The following is a 21,469-nucleotide window of genomic DNA, read 5'->3' as shown; positions in this document are numbered from 1 at the left end:
AGCTAACTCTTTTGACTATTAATTGCAGACAAGATGATGACCTCCATTGGTGAAGGAAATTTCCTCACTTACAAATTCTTAATGCTACTGAAATCACAGATCCATTCAGTCATAATCCTTAGGGGAAATCCAAAATCTTGCATGGTTTATCCTTAATAGAAATAAAAAAAAACATTGTCATTATTTATATAAAAACCCTTCATTTTTGAATAACTACTTCACTCTTTAAGCAATGTAATCCTATTTTTTCTTATGGTTCTTTCTCTCATATTTTGTCCTTAGTAGAAATCCAAAGAACATTGCTACCATTTACACAGAATCCCTCCTCTTTTTTAAGATAACTACTTAACCCTTTTATTTTATTTTTTTTTTTAATTATTTGGATTAAAACTCTCAACATTCCCATTAAACTCTCTTTATCATCATGGTTGTTGAGAAACTAGAATAAGACTCAAAAATTACTAAGTGGGTCATAAGGAAGATTCTTTTTCTTCTAATGCCTTTTTCTGATACACTAGCATTATGTTTACTTGACTGTATGGTGTAATGGGCAGATAATTAGACTTTAATCCTGTCTTTGATTATGTTAATTTGGCCAAAGTGCTTGAGTTGATCTGTATAGTTTCTTAGATCTCTTTAGCTTTAGTTTTACAACTCTAATGCACTGATTTTGAGTTCTTTTGCCTGTGTTTCACTAATATCTTAGGATCTTTTCCTACCATAATTAGAGAATTTTTTCTTCCTAATATGAAATATTCTATATTTGTTTTTATTAGTCGTTATTATTAACCATTGTGACTTACTGAAATGATTATTTATTGAACACATTTTTTGCCCAGTATTATTCTGAATGTTATAGTTGTTTAAAAAAAAAAAAATACAATTCCTGGCCATAAATGGCTTGAAGCCTATTTGGGATACAAGTTTGAAAAAAGCACAGAATTGAAAAGCATGGACTCTAGTCCTAACTCCATTAACTAACTTGAACTAGACCAAGGCTTGGCAAACTATGACCTTAGAGCCAAATCTAGCCAGCCACTTACACTTGTTCTCCTCAAGCTAAGAATGATTTTTATATTTTTAAACAAAAGGGTTTTTTGTATTTAAAAAATATTTTTTTTAAATGATTACCTCTACTGGCTATCCAAAAAAAAGACTTTAAACCAAGTCTTAATGTGGATTTTGTGCTGAGACCATAGTTTGCCAGATCCCTGGGATATTTATGCCATCTAAGTTTGAATTGCCTTATTAGCCATTAAGTGAACTAGTTCAGTTGCATTATTTCCAATACCAGTTCTGAGGTTCTAAAATTCCAACAAATAAAGTGTGATAGTAATTGAAAAAAAACAAAACCTCAGAACAGAAGTGTGCATTAGTTTGTTTGTTTTTTCTGATGCCTACCACAACTTAACAAAATAGATATTGGTTTCCTTAAATTATTCATTTTTGGAGAAGATAGCCTAGTGCTATCACCACTGCCCGAAACATAAACTATTTTTTCAAAACACCATCAAAATTAGCATCATAGTTTTTGAAATATATTCATTGTTCCTGAAAAGTCATCTTCTGAGAATGGATTTTATTTTTGGGGAGCAGCCATAAAGATATTTAGAGTCTAGCAAGTAGTAGGATGGTTGCTTATCCTGGACATTGCTATTTTTTGTTTAAAAAAAAAAAGATAAAGAAGCATATTGATTTTCTTCTTCTCCTTGGAAACTAGCCAGGAGTGGAATTTCAGAACAGTCAAATGGGTTTGATGCAGTAATGCCATAGTTGGAGGTGTATAGCCTTCCCAAATTATTCCTTTGAAGGACAACATTCATGTTGTCAGACACAGAATTTATGAGAGCTTGTCTAAAAATTAGTCATTTTGCTTTTTTCTTGCTGAATAGTTATCAAATTATATGACATCATATTCTCTGTCTCCAACTTATCAGTTCTTTTACATTTTGGTCTCATCTATAGCTCATCTTACTTAATATTATTAGCAGATGGAATGAGGTAACTGAAATGTTTGCTGTTGCTACTGCTGCTGTTATTGATATGAAAGGAGGATGTGGACAAAAGGTTTTCTGAAAAGAATAGAAACAGAAAGATAGTAATGCTTGTTAGTAATTATAGTAATAAATGGATGTTGGCTGCCTTGAGAGAATAGAGCTTCTGTGTAGTTGGTAGTTTTATTTTAAAAACTTTTTTTAGCTGAATTCTGTTTGAAGCTACTTGAGAACAGCTTTGAATTTTAGTCTTCTTATCATAGCTATTAATACATAGAATCATAGATCTTGAACTGAGCCTTTGAAGCCAACTTTTCTCAACTCATTTTAGAGAGGAAGAAACTGAGTCACAAGGAGGTGAAGTGGCTTGCCCAAAGTCACAGCTCTGAGATGTTAGAAGTATCAAAGGAGAGTTAAACTCTGATCCTCTGTCCTTTCCACTGAGCCATACTGTCTGCAGAAAATACTTGATGAAGAGAATAGTGAATTCTTGATTATCATCCCAAAACTGTAGCATAGAAGAGAATGGTATTTCTTCACTACCCAGGCAGGTAGCTATAGTAACCTAATAAATTTTGTTTTGATCTTGAAACAGGCTGATAAATGCATTCCTAAGCTGAATGAAGGGGATCAAATAGTACTTATAAATGGCAGAGACATCTCAGAGCACACCCACGATCAAGTAGTGATGTTTATCAAAGCCAGCCGGGAGTCGCATACAAGAGAACTGGCACTATTGATCAGAAGGAAAGGTAACTAAGCATAAGAATAGGAGTAAATTTAGCAAATGAGAATGTGTTGTCTCTAAAGAGTAGCTATGTTATATGTATAAATTTAGTATATCTTTAATTCCGTGGTATTTTTAGCATCTTATAAACAGGAACCAACTATTCAAGAAGCATGGTTCTCATTTACTGATTATGAGGAAATTTAACATTGACATCCATTCCAAAAAATGGAAGCCATTTCCCAATAGTTTTTTGGTTTTGGAAGCCATTTCCCAATAGTTTTTTGGTTTTTTTTTTGGGGGGGGGAAGGGAAAGTGAGGAGGAAAACAAAATGTATTCTTTTATTTCAATATTATCCATTTATTTTTTATTAATCTCTATTGCATTTTTCTGTATTACTTTATGAAACTCTTCCTTAATAGTATACATATATATGTGTGGGTTTCTTTGTATTCTCTTACATTCTAATTGGTTTGTGTTGAGAAAGCCTAAACAGGGAGTTGATATAGCCAAGAGATGGGTGAGCGAAGATGGAAGAGGAAAACTTACCCTAACACAATGGCAATTTAGAAGGGTAGACTAGTGGTCCTAGTGGTCCCATCCAGTTTTGGCAATGGCATCAAGAAGTTTTTGAGATAAGAAGGGTAGTTACCTTGCTTTACCTTGATCTGCGCCTTTTCCTATGTTTCCAGGCTTCTTATATCTTAAATATAAATCCTGATATCCATTGATAATGGCTTCCTTATTCTTTTCATACAATACTCCATCTGTGTGCCTCAATAATTTTTATTGACTTTCTCTGAGATTTTTAGACACTGTGTTTTAACTTTCTTTGTATCCCTAGCACTTAGCACAGTGCCTGCTGGCATATAGTAGGCATTTAGTAAATACTTGTTGACAAACTCAAAAGGTTGGCCATAACTACCAATGTTCATTGTTTATTTGCTACTTTGAGTCAGGGTTAAATATCAGTGGAATGCTTTTAAATTATACCCATTTGTGACAAGAAAAAAAATATCAAGAAGAAAAACTTTACTAGTTAACACTTATTTGGACAACAATTTTAAGAACTTGGGCCACCCAAATCATCCACATAAAAATTGTCTTGATTCTAAGAAAACACCCCAAATCATTCTTAATTAAATATTGTAGGTAAATGATATTTTGATATTTATGATATTTTATTATGTGCCCCATGCACAGTTTGTCCTAAATAATACAAGGACTTCTTGTATAATTGATATATATAGTTCATCTGTGCACATTTAAGAGGATTTAAAGCCTAATTTTATTGTTTTGAATGATTAATGAGGTATATGGCAGGTTTATCTATTTTTTAAATATATAATTTGTCATAAACATGGTTTGATGCAAAGTCCTTGATTCAGATTCCAAATTCCACTTACAATGTTGTTCTCACGGGAAAATATGTTTTAAGTTGTTCTTTTGTCTGACATGATTTCTAAGAGCACATTGTGGGGAGGGAAGCTGAGATTGCCTATATTCACATGAATGACAGTTTTCAACCTTGACTCATAAGTGATTGTTATTCACTTTAAAACAACAGGAATGACACAAATTACTTAAATGTGCCAGTTATTCATTAGGCACTTACTACAACCTTGAGAGACACTGAAAAGATTAAAGTAGATGCAGCTTCCTGGAAGAGATAGCACATATATATATATAAAGATACAATCAGAGAAAGCTTCAGGGAAGTCATATTTCAGCTGGAACTTGAAGGATAGCTTTGATTCAGATATTACAAAGAGAGAGAGAGAGGCAGGAAATGACAATGATCATAACAAAATGATGATATATTTAGTATATATATAGTATTCATACTATTTTATATATATATGTACATATATATATATATATACACACACATATATGTATGTATATGGCATGTTATACTGATTTAGTATTTATGTAGCATTTTTAGGTTATATTAATTTGATCTTCACATGTAACTTGGAAGGAAGTTGCTAACATCTCCCATTTTATAGAAGAGGAAACTGAGGGAGACAGAGATTTAAATGACTTGCCTAGGATTACATAACTAGTAAAAATGACAACAGTAACAAGTATTTATGTAGTGCTTACTGTGTGCCAAGCACTGTGCTAAGTGCTTTAAAATTATCTCATTTGGTCCTCACACAACCCTTCCAATAAAAGTGCTGTTATTATCCCTACTTTACAGATAAGGAATTTAAGGCAAACAGGTTAAGTGACTTGCTCATAGCCATCCAGCTAGTATGTATCAGGTAGGATTTGAATTCTAGTCTTCCTGATTTCAGACCTAGCATTGTAACACTAAGCCATCTAGCTGAGAAAAGAAAAGCAGCCAAAAATTTCAAGTCCTGTTTGGGGAACCCTGAAGAACTCACATTAGCTAGGAATGGAAAGTCCATGTTGGAGAGTAGGGAGAGAGAAAAGATTGCAAAACTGGTAGGTCATTCTCATTTGGTCGAGGAATTTGAATGAGAAACTAAGGGGTTTGAATTCTCTTATCTCTCTCTGTCTCTCTCTTTATCTCTCTCTCCCTCTCTCATGTATATTAGAAAGCCATTGCTTGTTAATCATGTTGGAAGTAATAGGAATAAAGCTGTGATTTAAGCATTGTGTTGCTGGGAAAAGAGCAGTTGGCCAATCATTGAGCATTTATTAGGCCCTTATTATGTACCAGCCATTTTGCTAAGATCCAAAGATAAAGGCAAAATCTTGCTCCTTTCCATCAAGGAGTTCACTTTCTAATGGAGAAAACATAAGTACATAGAAAATATGTGCAGAGAAGATAGAAGGTAATTTTAGAAAGGGAGGCTGGAGGGGACCACAATGGCCTATTATAGGAAGTGAAAATGAAAGAAAACTAGAACAAGTAAGAAGCAGCAAGTGAGGAGGGAGAACATTTTAGGCATGAGGGACGCTCAATCCAAAGGTGTGGAGGGGAAAGATGGAGTTTCATATTTGAGGAGACAGGATAGTTGAACTGTGGTCTTCATAGTAGTTGTAGAATGGTAGCAGCTAGATGGTGAATGGATAGAGCACTGGGCTGGGAATTAGGATGATTTTTCTTCCTGAGCTCAAATCTAACTTCTGACTTTAGCAGTTATGTGATGCTTGACAAGTCACATAACCCCATTGGCCTAAGTTCCCCATTTATAAATGATCTAGAGAAGGAAATGGCAAATCCTCTAGTATCTTTGCTAAGAAATGATGTTATTAAGAGTCAGAAGTGACTGAAGGACAACAACAAAGTGTATGTAGACAGTCAAGTATAAAATGACTAGAAAAGTAGAAATCACAAGCTCTAAAGCCAGATGACCTGGTTTTCAAATCTCAGACTTGTTCCTTGTCAGCTTATAGCTTCACAGTTTGGGACTGTTTTCCTTATCTATAAAATGAAAGCAGTTGACCTACAAAGCCTCTTATATCTCTAAATCTTAACATCTGTTCTATGAGGAAATAATTGGGCTTGGCAGTTGAGATGATTCAAGAGAAGCTTGGTAAATAGGAGAGTAATAATTTTTCAATAAGTATATTGAAGTAAGGATAGACTATTAACTAGTTTAAGGGGAAAACATTAAGAATCTTTTGAGTTTGGGATTGCTTATTAAGATCTGTTGTGTGTGAATAGGAGAGTAACAATTTTTTAATAGATATATAGAAGTAAGGAGAGGGAACTAACTAGTTTAAAAGGAAAGTGTTAAAAATCTTTTGAGTTTGGGATTGTTTTTTAGATCTGTTGTGTGTGAGATAATGGAAAACTGCATTTGTAATGCAGATAATTGAAAATGCAATATGTAGTTTGGGGAAATACCAAGTTTAGAAGTACTGATATGGAAATTATGTCTATCCACTAACTTACACAATCCTCACAACAACTCTGAAATATGTAGATAGTAGCATATATTATCATCCCCATTTTACTGAAAATGAACTGAGGCTTTAAGAGGTGACTCATGGTCACCTAACTAGTAAGTTTAGTGGCAGGACAGTGAAGGACACAACAGCTGGACTATTATGGAAAGAAAAAAACAGAGCACCGAAGATTGAACATTGGATGATACCTACAAGAGTCACCAATAATAAAACATTGGTCTGTCATTTGTTTGCAGTTAGGGCACCTGTTCCCTTGACTTCTGTCCTGCCACTTGGCTTGTGTGACTTAAGAAGTGGAAATGATGCTGATAACTTTGCACAGCAGTGCCTCACTTAAATTGGGTTCACTAAAAAGTCAAGATCACCACGATGTAGTATGTCTACAGTCATTTATTTTTATACCACAGTGTCTTTAATTGTGTTCTGTGATCATTTAATAAGTTACATATAGGAAAAATTGTAAACAGCCATCACTGTTCTATGTTTGTATGTAACTTTGTTTTGAAAAATATTACCAGACATTTTTGCTACAGAAACAAAATATTCTAATTCTTGTATCTTATAGTTGTCCATTCGTTTGCTGAAGCCAAGTCGGAAGATGAAATAAATTGTCAGCTTTTCCCAGAATCCATTCTCCCCATGAATTCAAAATATGACAACACTTTAGAAGAATCTATAGAACAACTAAAGGAAGGCCTAGAAAGTGGGACTGTGCTTATTCAATTTGAGGTAAGAGACACCCAGTGTTGTATTGGACAAAATTAATCCTTAGCCTCAAGCCAGAGTCAGTTGTGCTTTAGCTATCAAAAATATACATTCACTATTAAATAACAATAATGTAGTCATAATATGAGTAGGATGGGATTTTTTTTCCATACATAGAACACCCAAAAAACCATTTGTTGAGGGGTACAAGAGCATATAGTAGAAAAATCTTTATAGTTGTAATATTTCATGATTTCTACACCCAAGGCTGTTTATTCTTAGTATATCAATTTAGACCATTAGCCTAAAATAGATTAGCTTTCAGGCTTCAAGAAATTAAGTGCTTTTTTATTATTTTCTTATAGTTAGGTAGTCAGAAAATTAGGAATTAGGGAAAAAGGACTTTCAGAGAATTCAGGTATTGAAACATGCTTAAGAGTCTTTCAGGCTCATAAAATGAAGAGCAATAGAAAAAAGTACAAAAAGAAGAATCATAATAATAACTGGCATTTAGACAGCATTGAAAAGTTTCAATTCTTTTAGCCTATTTCATTCATTTGAGCTTCACAACTCCCTTGGGAAATAAGGGACTGCAGACATTATCACCATTTTACATTTAAGTCAATTTTGGGGATTTAATATCACCTATCTGATGTGTACAATATTATGAAACAAGAGGAAGAAGAGACCTCACTTTCTCTGCTAAGCATTTATTAAGTACCTGCAATATGCCAGGCATTGTGCTAAGCCCTGGGGATAGAAGAAAAGGCACAAATAATCCCTGCTCCCCAAAGAACTCACAATCTAATGGAGGAAGTGACACATAAACAACCACGTACAAACAAGATACATATATGATGAATTGGAAGTAATTATAAAGAAAAGGCATTTCACATTAAAAGAAACTGGGAAAGGCTTCTTGTAGAGGATAAGGTTTTAGCTGAGACTTGAAGGAATTTAGAAAGAGCCAAAAAGGGGGAGAATTTCAGCTGAGGGGACTGGCCAGAGAAAATGCTCAGAATTCCCGAAATGGAGTGTCATGAGCAAGGAACAGAAAGGAGGCCAGTGTCATTGATTGAAGACTACTTGGAGAGGCTGAAGATACTGTGGTTTATAGATAAGTGACCTGCCCAAGGTCACACAGTTAGGAATGACAAAGCTGAGATTGGAATATGCCACTGGCAGCACTTTGTGAAGTTATGGCAGCTTGGCCAACCTGTTTAAACAAGCTGTTGATTGTCAGTGGGAAATAAATGAACATGAGGATATTGGCTCTAATACTATTTCCTAGAAATATTTAATGCAGAATGAGAAACCCTAAAGAGTCTAGAAATTTTCTTATCCAGCCAAAATCTCATTGCCAAGTGGAAAGACATGGCAGCCAAGAGCAACACTGACTTTCAGAGGAAGATGGCAAAGCTGCCCCAAATAATCTTCCTAATGTGTGGGTTTTGAACCTGTCATTCTTTTGTTCAAAAGCATCCAGGGGCTAAACGTATACACATTTTTGCTAGTTTAAGGATAGCCTCCATTAATCTGGCACCTGCTGACCGTTCTGGCTTTATTTACCATTGTTTTCCTTTCCCTCAGAACCTTATTTAGCAAAACTGGACTTATTAGCTGTTTACCATGTCTTACTTGACTCAAGGCATTTATTTATTCTTGCCATCACCCATCATGGAATGTGTTTTCTTTGTTTCTCCCTTTTCTTTCAGGTGCCTAGAAATTGATGGCACTTGATTGGAACAAGAAGAACTATATTTCCTAGGGGTCATGGAAAGGATAGTGATAGGTGCACCTATGAAAGGTGTTGTAGCAGAACAGTCACCTATAGCTGTAGAGTAAGGATTCCTAAAAATCCTAAAAGGAACTGGGAGAGTTGTTTTATCCTGTCCTTTTTTATGTTGGCTATATCCCTTATAAGTCATTGTTTGGTACCTAAAGATTTTGAAGGAATTGAAAATTCATTATGGACTTGATACCAGTCAACCCAGATCTCATAAAGGAGAATTCGTAGCTTGGCACCTCTTGGGGGAAACAATGTGTTATTTATATGCATGAATAAATTAGAAATTAAGATAAGGTAACTTGAAGGGGAGGATGTATTCAACTTTGGGGGAATCAGGACAGACATTTTATAGAGAAGGTAGCTTTTGAACTGATCTTTTAAGAAAATCAGAGTTCTAAGAGGCAGAGAAGAATAGTTGCATTTAAGTCATGGGGAACCACTGTCCAAAGATATATGGAAGTGGGAGTAGAATCACATGAATGAGGAACAACATAATGAAAGATGTTTTTGCTGGATCATAGAGTGTTTAAAAGGCAGATATGTATACATTTGAAATGGTAGATTGATAATATATTTCAAAAGACTACATTTTTGCATGGGATCCTGAGTAAAAGGAAATCACTGGAAGTTATTGAAAAGGTGACTAATAAAATCAGAAATCTTTGTACCAGGTGTATTGAGGATAAGAAAATCATTGTACCAGGTCGTCCCCCCCCTCCCCAGCCAATTCCCATTCAACTTCTCACAACAACCTATAATATACTGAAACAACATGGGGAATGTTGTGATATGATGGGGGTAATTATAAAATGAGAGTTTAAAGGGTGGTAACCCTGCAAATAGAGAAAAGAAAACTCATGTTAGAAATTTAAAAATAAAATTGAACAGAGTGCCCGGCATTCTATTGATGGATGGAGGGATGGAAAGTTAACCCTTAACTTAAACAAACTTAACCCTTGATAGACAAGATGAAGGTTTTTCTCACAATTATACTTGAGTCCTGTCATTCAGTCCTTTCAAAATTCATTTTATTGTATCATTAACTAGTTGACGTCTCTCTATAGCTTTTCCCTGAGAATATTATGAGGTGCTTTATCCAATGCTAACTCAAGATACATTTTATCTTCAACATTATTCCATATACCAGTTGAATAACCTTTTCAAAAAAGGACATGAGGTAAATCCAACTTGGCCTATTCTTGAAGAACTTTTTAATCACTGGTTCATTTTGAAGATATTTGCTAATCATCTTTTTAATGATCTGTTCTAGAATTTATCAGGGAGTCAAAGTTATTTTCATCAGCCTCAAGTTTATAGACCTCCCTTTCCTTTAAAAAAAAAATCTCTGTGCTCACCTTCCTGTTCTCCATGATTCTTTTCCATTTCTTTTTAATAATTTCCAGTGAAACTTCCTCCATTGGTGTAATTTGTAGTCTTTCTGGTTACATAGTTAATATGTATCAGGGGAAGACTTGAACTCTTCTTTAGTCCAAGGGTAACCCCTATTCACTCTCCTCATTTCCTCCAATTTTGCAGATTTTACAGATGAGGAAACTGAGGCTTAGAGAAAATAAGGGAATCATCCATGTTCACACTCCCAGTAAGTTTCAGAGGCAGTATTTAAGACCAGATGTTCCTGACACTAAGCTTAATCACTCATCCACAATGGCCAGCTACCTCTAATCATTCACTCAGATAAAATAAAATGTGATAAAATGTGTTCATGGTCTACTCAGGATTATCAGACTATAGCCCACAGGCCAAATCTAGTCTCCTGCCAATTTTTATACAGCCTGTGAGAGAAGAATAATTTTTTTTTCATTTTTAAATAAACTGTTTAATAAAATCTAGATTATGGCATGCAGACGTATCGGCAGCTTGTTGAATTAATTGATCAGTGTGTGTGTTTTGGATAATAACCATCCATGTTTGTATATTAGCTATATTACTGTTCATGTTTTACCATGAAGCTACAGATGGGTAGTAATCTGGGCCCAGAATTGATCCCAAGAGTGCATTGGAGAAATGGATGCATGCTTCACATGCTCCCAAATTGCCTACTATTGCAAGAGACCATTTTGTTAGCACTAGCATTCTCCCAAGGATGATATATTTTTACAAACCAAGATTATAACCAAAATCTCAAAACTAAAATTTGAAATAACTCAAAGGACACTGGGGGGACAAATATTGTGCATATAAGAGGAACAGATTATTCCCAGAAGCTCACACACAAGATTAAGGAAATAATATAGGAATATATATGTATGTGATATATTATAAAATAATAAAGGAAATAAGAGACATATATGACTAGAAAAGGAGGTGGCCTGGTAATCGACACTAGGGAGTCCATTTGGTTCATTGATACTCTTAAGATATTCAGAGAACAAGAGAAATGCTTCTGGAGTGCTAGGTGGGTTTCTTCTTATTTGTTAAAGAAGTTTTATTGTGCTCTTTTCAGTAAGGAAATAGTCATTTCACTTTGTTGAGGTCAAAGAATCTCTTTATATTTCTTTTTTTTTAATATATATATATTTTAATAGTTTTTATTTACCAGATATATGCATGGGTAATTTTACAACATTGACAATCGCCAAACCTTTTGTTCTAATTTTTCCCCTCCTTCCCTCCCCCTCCATGGCAGGTTGACAAACCAATGTTAAATATGTTAAAGTAGAAATTAAATACTATATATATACATATATATATATATATATATATATATATATACATATATATATATATATATATATACATGTCCAAATGGTGGGTTTCTTCTTAAAGAATTATATGAAAATATGCATTAAAATGATAAGAAAGGGATCATACACATCTACAACTTCCATACACCTTCAAGATTACTTAATTCAAGCCCCTTCATCTTACAGATGAGGAAACCCAAGTCTGGGAAACTTAAAGGAATTGACCAATGTCACATAGCTAATAAGTATCAGACACAGCATTTGAACCACCCTTCCCCAAGTCTTTTGATTCCAGAGCCAATGTTCTCTTCCTTAAACTGCCTCCCTTTTGGGAGGTCATAGTGATCTGTCTTGGTAGAAGCAATATCTATATCAATTATATTTACTTTTTCAAAGCATTGGAGGAAACCTTTGAACTAGGCAGATTTTATATAATTGTTGCCTGTATTTTTAAAGTAATAATGATTTGTTTTCCATATGTGATAGATTTTGGAATTATTACAAGTGAAGCAAACATGTTGTTTACAAAGATAAAACTTGGATTCTCTCTCTTTTTTAAGCAAAAATATAGTTCAGTGAAGCTGGATTTGAAGCAGATTTCTTTATGTGAATTCTCTTTTCTTAATAATTTATTGAGCATTTATGGATGCTTTCTGTGCAAATATATGAGTATCCAGAACATAAAATATTTAAAGAGTGGGAGCTTTGTGATAAAATATGAGCAATAATAATAAATAAACAAAAGACAGTATACCATTCTGTATTCAAAAAGAAGTTAAAAAATTACAATATGACAATAAAATAATACTACAAGACCAACATTTTTTTTTCTTTGTGATCAAAGATCTTACTCCTATTTTTCCCCTGCATGTTTCCATTATGCTCAACAAGCTTTTCTCCATTATGGTGCAATGCCAACTGTGCTAACTTTAGAGTGTTAGAAAATGTTAGAGGACAAAGCCAATATTATCATGGTGACTTGGGGATGTAGGTTTATTTCTCTGGAGTTATTTTTCCATGTCTGGCAAGGATGAGGTTAGATAAGGTGACCTTTAGGAACGCTTCTCAGGGCAGCTACATAGTGTAGGGGGTAGAGCACTGGCTCCAAAGTCAGAGGACCCGAGTTTAAATCTAACCTGACCCTAGGTAAGTCACAAAAGAATTAATTCTATTGTCTTTAAAAAAAAAAAAAAAAAAAAAGAATACTTCTCATTCTAATCATGCTAAATTTGAAATCCATTTCCTGAACTTATCTTCTTTTAGATGTCTTTTCCCAAGAGAATAAAATTCTAACACACAAAGCTGAGGAATCAACTGTATTCCTGCCAAGGCTTGTTCCTTCACATGCTTGATAGTGACATTGTTATGGGATAGTCTTTATAACTGACTAATTTATAACTAACAACCCTGAAGGCTATATGTTGACTTTAAAAACCACATATTAACATTATCTGTGTTTTATTGTATTGCATTGTATTGTTTGTATTTTATTAAATATTTCCCAACTGTAGTTTAATCTGATGTATGGGGAAAGAGGAATGTTGTAGGGCTTTTGACACCCATGTTTTACAGATAAGAAATTGATAGTTTATGCCTAGATTTACTTTTCTCTTCCTAAATTAATGCTGTTATTCATTTTAACAACTGTTGCATTGGCATAAGAGATAAAATGGTATAACGGGTAGAGATCAGGCTTTGGAGCTGCATTCAAATCCAGCTATGTACACATACCTGGGCAGGTTGCTTGATTGTTCAGTGCCCTAAGTCACTAAGATTATGAATTTCAGAGAAGGGACTAACTTGTATGGGTAGAGGGGAGTTTCCTCTTCTGGGAGTTGCCAATACCCACCAATTATAGATCCAGCCCTTATCTCTATCCCTTACATCAAAACAGTCTGTTGAATTTGCAAAACAAAATAAAAAAATCAACAAAACAAAACAAAAAGGCCATTGTGGAATTCTAAATGATTCCTGGAGTTTAACTCTAGTACAGAGTTAAAGCAGCTGGTCACTCTTTGGCTGGCAACAAGAGCAGGAAGAAGGAAAGTTGAAAGATGGAGCTTTCAAATTCCAGTCATTTTCAGTCACTTCTGAATCTTCGTGACCCTAATTGGGGTTCTCTTGGCAAAGATACTGGAATGGTGTGCCATTTTTTTTTCTCCAGCTCATTTTACAGACGAGAAAACTGAAGCAAACCGGGTAAAGTGACTTGCTGAGAGTCACACAGTTAATAAGTGTCTTAGATGAGATTTAAACTTGGAGATCTTTTCCACACTGCAAGCCCAGCCCTCTATTCACATACTACCTAGCTTCCCCTCAAATTCAAGTTTCAGCAGGAGGAGAGACCAAGGAAACTGGGTTTTTTAAAGAGCTAATTTGAAACTAAATTAATTAATTCCTAAAAGATAGAATTCTGATTGGTGAATTTTGAAACAGGCATGTTGTATATTTTAAAATTTCACAAATTTATACTCTTATCAATTCATGTTTATGTAGAATTTTGCAATGTATAGAACATTTTGATCCCTAATGAGTCAGTCAGCTCAAAAATCTCCCATTTTCTAGATGAGGAAACAGGTTCAGCAAAATTAAATAATTTGCCTAAGATAGTAGATCTAAAACCTGAAGTGGGATCTTCTATTTCATTTGTTTCACTTTACTCCCATCTCTAAAAATGATCTAAATGGCAAAGCATATTGAAACACAGCTTCCAGTTTTTATGCTAGTTTCCATCTCTTGTCAGGTTAGCTTTGGAGTGCAAAAGATGGTTGACAGAAGATTAAAAAAAAAAAAAAAAGCCCAAGTAGGAGTGGGTAGTCTTGCTATTTGTGAGACTGAATCATAAGTTATTAAGATATACCAAAGGTCATATGAATCACAAATACTCACTCTCTCCTCAAAACAATCAATTTGTATTCAATCTATAGAAGCTATTTCCTGAGTGTAGGATCTTTATGCCTTTTTCTCTTTTGTTCCTTTTACTTGTTCCTTTATCACAATTCAGGTCAGCAAATATTAGGTGCCTCATTCTCAAAGAGTTTATATTCTGTTGGGAGAATTCATCAGATACTCCAATAATTTAAGGAAATTGCAAAGGGTCTTGCAACCAGAGTAAAGGATTTTTGTAATTCAATTAAATTCAGTTAACATTTGTTAAGTGCCTACAATTGAACAGGCACTATGCTAAGTGCTGGGGACACAAAAAGAGGCAAAGTAGTCCCTGCCCTCCACAAGCTTACATTCTAATGGGGGAGACTACACACACACATATATTCAAAACAAGCTATATACATGATAAATAGAACTGATTAAAAGATTTAAGAACTAATTATTAATCTAATTAATAATTTACTTATTAATTAAAGAATTAAGAAGTGTTAGAAAAGACTTCTTGTGAAAGGTGGGATTTTAGTTGGGATTTACCAAGTCAGGAAGGTAGCCAGAAAGGAGAGAGAGTGTTCCTCTTCCTGGGGGACAACCAGAAAAACTGCCTAGAAACTATATATATATATATATATATATATTAACCATATACAGGAGTGGTTTGCCATTTCCTTCTCCATTCTTGTTTTATGGATGAGGAAACTGAAGCAAATAAGTAGGTGACTTGACCAGGGTCATACAGCTGATAAAAGTTTGAGGCCAAATTTTAACTCATAAAGATGAATCTTTCTGACTCCAGGAAGTGTTCTGAACCACCTACCTGCTTTTGAAGTATATTGAAACACAATTATCAGAATATTTTTTTTTTTAAAAAGCAAGTTCATTGATTCTGTGGGATCTTTTCTCTGGTATATGATAAAACAATTGAGACAGATGTTTGGCTAACTACCTAATTATCAATATCCCTATACTGTTTTCACACTGTAAATTCCAGTTCTGTTTCCCCCACACACACTTTAATTCAGTAAATATTAAATGCTTCCCTGTGTGAAAGAACTATAGAATCCCTATCTTTAAGGACTTTACATTCTACTCAGAGAATTCAGCAAATGAATAAATATAAGATAATTTGATGAAATTGATAGGGTACTTATAACCAGAGGAAACAGGAAGTGGTTCATGTAGAAAATCACATCTGAACTGGACTTAAATAGAAGTGAAAACATTTACTTTCACGTGGAGACAGAAGTTTAAAAAAAAAAAAAGGAATACCTAGTTCTGGGAACAAATAGATCAATATGACTGATATAAGGAATGTGTAGAGGAAAGTAATATGAAATGTGCCTGAAAATGTCAGTGACCATGAGATTGTGCAAGACTTCAAATGGTTAAAGATTTTGATCTTTATTTTAGAGATACTAAGGAGGCTTTTCAGTAATAAAAGGACATGGTCAAAGCTTATGTTTTCAGATTTTTATTTGGCAGCTGTGTGAAGGAAGAATTGGAAAAGAAAAAAGACAAGAAGAGAGAAATAGCAGTACAAACAAGAAAGTGAAAGCTTGAACTAGAATAGTGGTCTCTGTGGGTAAAGAGAAGAGCATTGGTGGAAGACATATTATTTAGGTAGAATTGACAAGAGTTGACAACTGTTTATATGTATGAGGATAAAAATGAAAAAGAAGTCAAGAATGATTTCAGGTTGCAAATCTAGATATTGGGAAGAGTGGTGATAACCTCAGAAGAAAAGAAGACATTTCAAGGAAGAATGAGTTTAAGGGGGAAGATAAGAAGCAATGTAGCAAAATGGAAAGAGTGAAGAATTTAGATTTAAGAGGACATGGATTTGATTCCCAGCTTAGATAATTATTTATTAGCTATTTGATCTTGGACAAGTCATCTAATCTCTAACAATAATACAGTGATAAGTTAACATTTATATAACTCTTATGTGCCAGGCTATAGGCACATCAAGTATTTCACAATTTTTATCTCATTTGATCCTCACAATAACACTAGGAGGGAGGTGCAATTATTATCCTCAATTAACAATGAAAAAACTGATATAAACAGATTAAGTGACTTGCTCAGGTTTACTCAGTTAGTAAGTGTCTGAGGCTATATTTTAACTCAGATCTTCCTGACTCCCGATCTAGCATTCTATCCATTGCACTTCCTTATTTTTCTCATTTCCAAAGGCTTCCAATTCTAATTCTGTTATTTTGTGATTCTGTAATGCGTTCCATTTTGGACATGTTGAATTTGAGAAACCAGAGTAGTCCTCATCATGTCTGGGTAGAGTTGTTTGGCAAGAGTTGTACGGACCTGCAGATCAAGAGAGAAAGAGAGATGAGGGCAGTGTATAAGCTGTGATAATTAATTCCATGAAAGCTGATAAAATTGGAGATAGAGAAATGGAGGGAGGCAGGGAGAAGTGGAATAGGGGAAGAGAGAGAGAGAAAGAGGTGATCTATTAAAAAATACTGACAAAGATCATTCAAACAAAGGTATTAGGAGAAACAAGTAAGAACAGTGTTGCAAAACCCAAGGAATAAAAGGAGAAGGGAATGGTCACCATTATCTACAGAAAAGTCAAGGAGGATCAAGATTGAGAAAGCCACAAATATGACCACAAATTTAGCCTCAGAGAAAAAAGAATGATGGGTTTGGAAGTCAGATGAAAAGAGTTTGAGAAATGAAGCAGAAGTAATAGCAGGTTTTTTGGGGAATTTGGCTATGAAAGGGAAAAGAGATATTTGACAGTAGTTCAGTAAAATGGCCAGATAAGAGATTCTATTTTATTTGGTTTTAAAGAGGAAATCTGGACAAGTTCTATTAAATGAGATAGAGAAATAGAGACAGAGATTGAGACTGAAGAGTAGACTGAGGACACAGGCACAAGTTGAGGGATTAAGCTTTGGCAAGGAAAAGGGCCATATTTCTCTTTGAGACTGAGGCAAAGGTGGAAAGAATGAAGGTGACAGACTTTGAGGGATCAAATAAGGAAAAAAAGGAAATTTATGGTAGATAGCCTTATTTTTTTAAGTAAAGTAAGAGGCAAAGTAATATTTTGAAAAAGGAAAAAGGATTAGGAAAAATTATTGTAGAAAGCTTGAGAATCATAAGTTCATAGATTTATAGTTGAGAAATACTTTAAAATTCATCCTCTTCATTTTGCAAATGAGGTTACTGAATCAGAGAGAAGTCAAATAAATTGCCCTCACACAGTTAGTAAGTGTCTGAGGCAGACGTTGAACCCACTTCTTCCTGATTCCAAATCTACTGACATATTCTCTAAGCCATGCTGCCTCATTTGGAACTGAAACAATCTCTATATGAGGTATCATATAGACCTAACTAGGAAAGAATAACAGAATTGCATGCAACAGAAATGTTGGTTACAAATCAGTAATGGGCCCCATTGGAATAGTTTCATATTTTCTCCAACAATATATATAAATAAAATTAAAGAATATATCTAATACTGGGTCATACTTTTAATATGTGTATATGTTCTCTCTTTAATGAATTGCAGAGATTATTTGACTAAAAATTAGCAGTGAAAATATTAATGTTAGAATTTTTAATTATGAATTTTTTATTGTATATTGGGACAGAAATTTTGTTCCTGGGCTTACAGTGCTGAGACTTTGAAAGAATTAAAAGTATTTATACTATTGGCAAATATATCTATTTTTTACTTATTTGATGAAATGAATTCTTTTCCCCTTTGTTTCTGGATCTATCTATGCTTTAACATTTCTAGTCTGAATAATTATCGTTTTTTTCTATTTTCTGTTTTTCTTCTTTTCTCTAGCATTTCTCAAATAACTGTCAGGCAGCTAGGATTTGCTATATTTTGGAATGATTATTTTCTGTCAATGACTCAAACCCATTCTTTTGAATTCTCTATAAAAAATTTTCATATTAAGAAATTGTTGAATGGTAATGTCAGCTAGAATAGTGGAATGTTTTATTGTACTTTTTTTTGATGATAAGCTTTTAAAATTGAACATGTAATTGCTTTTGAACCTAAAACGTTGATCCCTTGGGGAAGAAATCTTACCACAAAGTACCTGAATTTTGCATAACTTTTAGCAATTATTTGTTGAATAATCTTGTGACTTCATATTTTTGTAGCAACTCTATAGAAAGAAGCCAGGTTTGCCTATCACATTTGCAAAACTGTCTCAAAATTTGGACAAAAATCGCTACAAAGATGTGCTGCCTTGTGAGTATCAAATATAAATGTTTGACTACTTTATACTTCATCCTTTTAATCTCTTCTCCCATATTATCTCCCACTGTTGTTGGCAGCTCACAACCTTTCTTAGCTTACATCTTCTATATCCAACTGTCTAAACTATGTCAAAATGATAGATGATCATATGAGTTAGCCATTGTGAATATCAATATGGGAGGATCAAGCCTGTATGGGAAGTAATTTATGTCTTTAAAGTATTAAATAAATTTGAGTCATTATTACTAAATGTGATGTAGAGAAATTAAGTTTTCTGGATAAGTGCATGTCTAAAATATGAGTTTTGTGAGTGAGCTATAGTGTTAAACACAAATAAAAATGGGGCCCCTTATATATTGACTTAAAAAACACATATCAACATTATGATTTTATATTTTTATTCATTTTATTAAATATTTCCCAGTTATCTTTTAATCTGGCTTGGTTGATACTTGAGAACAGCCCTGTATTTGATTCTTTTGGTAGAATGGACAAGGCTATGCATTTAGAGTCAGGAAGATATGGATTTAAATCCTGCTTCAGCTGTATAACTATATGACCTTGTAATTGTTCTGTTTCAATTGTGTCCAACTCTTCATGACCCCATTTGGGTTTTTCTGGCAAAAATATTGTAATGGTTTGCCATTTCCTTCTCTAGCTCATTTTACAGATGAGGAAACTGAGGCAAACAGGGTTAAGTGACTTGTTCAAGATCACACAGCTAGTCAGTATGAAGAATTTCAAGTTTTTTTCTCTCAAAATAAATTATGAAGCAAAAACTGATGAAACTTAGGGCTTAAAAATCAATCAAAAGAATGAATACAACATAATAGTATTTCCTACAGATAAAAACTAGAGTAAAAGTTGTCCATTATGCAAAATAAAGTGCAGCTTGTTTTCCTTTTCTTTCTATTTTTCTTACTTTCAGGTCAAAAGGTCCTTGCTGTTCCTTCCCTTTTCTTAAGGATCTCTGAGAAATAGAAGACATGGCCTCAACTCTTAACATGAGAGCTTAGAGAAGGGATGTTATATATCTGTGAAGAGATAACTAGTAATGAAAGCAGTGGAAAGGCAGATGGTTCTCAAGAAGGACTGTCTTACAAACAGTCTTCAACAAAAGAACAAGGCACTAGCCCAATGGAATGGATAGAGAACTGGACCTGGAGTCAAGTCCAGAGTTCAAATTTGTTCTCTATAGGACTAGCTATAGGAGCCTTGTCAAGTCACTTAACATATTTTCCTCAGTTTCTTCAGGGGGTAATAATAGTGGCTATTTTCCAGGGTTGTTTTGAGGATGAAATTGAGTTAATATTTATAAACCTCTTAACGCTATGCCTGGCACTATATATATATACACACACATATATATATATATGTGTGTGTGTGTGTGTGTGTGTATATATATATATATATATATATATATATATATATATATATATGTTAGTTATTATTATTATCTCACAGAGTTGATGTGAGGATCAAATGAATTAATATTTCTAAAGCTCTTAGCACAGTGCCTCACACAAAACAAACACTATATAAATTTTAATAATTACTATTGTTATTATTTGAGGAACCATAGGGAGATCACTTTGATTAGAATGAAAGAAAACTCATAAAAGATGAAAATGGAAAAGTGGATTGGATGAACGTGAGTCTTTGGAATTTGAGCTTTATTCTATAGACCATGGAAAGTCATTAAAAACTTTTGAATAAGGAACTAACATGATGATAGTTCTTTAAGAACCTTTTTTGAATCTTTTTAAAATCAGTCATTCCCATTTAGGATAAAGTGAAAGAAGTAAAGCTGAAAGGAAAGAGACCAGTTAGTTAATAATAGGCTCTTGTAATAATATAAATGAGAAGTACAACTGAATTGGTAGTGAAAGGAATAAAAACCAAGAAAAGAAAACTGAAAAATCATAAAAAGGGAGAAGCAGCATGGTAGTATAAAAGTACCACCAAATTTGAAGTTAGAAAACTTTTATCCATACCCCAACTCTGCTGCTTTATTTAATTAATTTATTTTATTTTAATTTAATTTGTGTGTGTGTGTGAGAGAGAGAGATAATTAGGATTAAGTGAGTTGCTCAGGATTACACAGCTAGTAAATGTCAGATGTTGATTTGAACTCAAGTCCTACTGACTCTAGAACCAGTGCTTTGTATGTGCTGTATCACCTAGCTGCCCTAGCCCTGCTTTTTTTAGCTAGTTATGTGGCATTGAGCCATTAAGGCAAAAGGATGACTCAAAGTATAATGCATTAGTCCTGAAGGCAAGAAGTTTTTCACTTGTTTCTGCCATGTCCAACTCTGTGATTCTGTTTGGGTTTTCTTAGTAAAAATAACAGAGTAGTTTGCCATTTCCTTCTCCAGATCATTTTGCAGATAAGGAAACTGAGGCAAACAGTAGAATGACTTGCCCAGGATTTATTACTGTGCCATCTAAGAGCCTTGGAGATAGATTCGAATCTGACCTCAGACACTAGCCTTTGTATGCCGTAATCTACTAGAAAAGGAAAAAAAAATCTATTGGAGAAGGAA

The 21,469-nt window shown here is 34.0% G+C and overlaps 1 protein-coding gene across 7 annotated transcripts in view; it reads left to right on the top strand.

Moving 5' to 3' along the window:
• The window catches only part of PTPN3 (protein tyrosine phosphatase non-receptor type 3), a 238,638-nt gene that overhangs the window by 190,455 nt on the left and 26,714 nt on the right, over positions 1–21,469 (top strand). For all 7 annotated transcript variants that reach the window (XM_074281840.1, XM_074281839.1, XM_074281841.1 and 4 more), the window contains 3 exons: positions 2,590–2,746; positions 7,173–7,336; positions 18,827–18,917. In XM_074281840.1, coding sequence (XP_074137941.1) covers positions 2,590–2,746; positions 7,173–7,336; positions 18,827–18,917 — 412 coding nt within the window. The remainder of the gene's footprint in view (positions 1–2,589; positions 2,747–7,172; positions 7,337–18,826; positions 18,918–21,469) is intronic.

This window comes from Sminthopsis crassicaudata, chromosome 1 (assembly GCF_048593235.1).
Source record: "Sminthopsis crassicaudata isolate SCR6 chromosome 1, ASM4859323v1, whole genome shotgun sequence".
Classification (NCBI taxonomy): domain Eukaryota; kingdom Metazoa; phylum Chordata; class Mammalia; order Dasyuromorphia; family Dasyuridae; genus Sminthopsis; species Sminthopsis crassicaudata.
The sequence above is the reverse complement of the archived record's forward strand: the minus strand, read 5'-3'. Positions and strand labels throughout refer to the sequence as shown.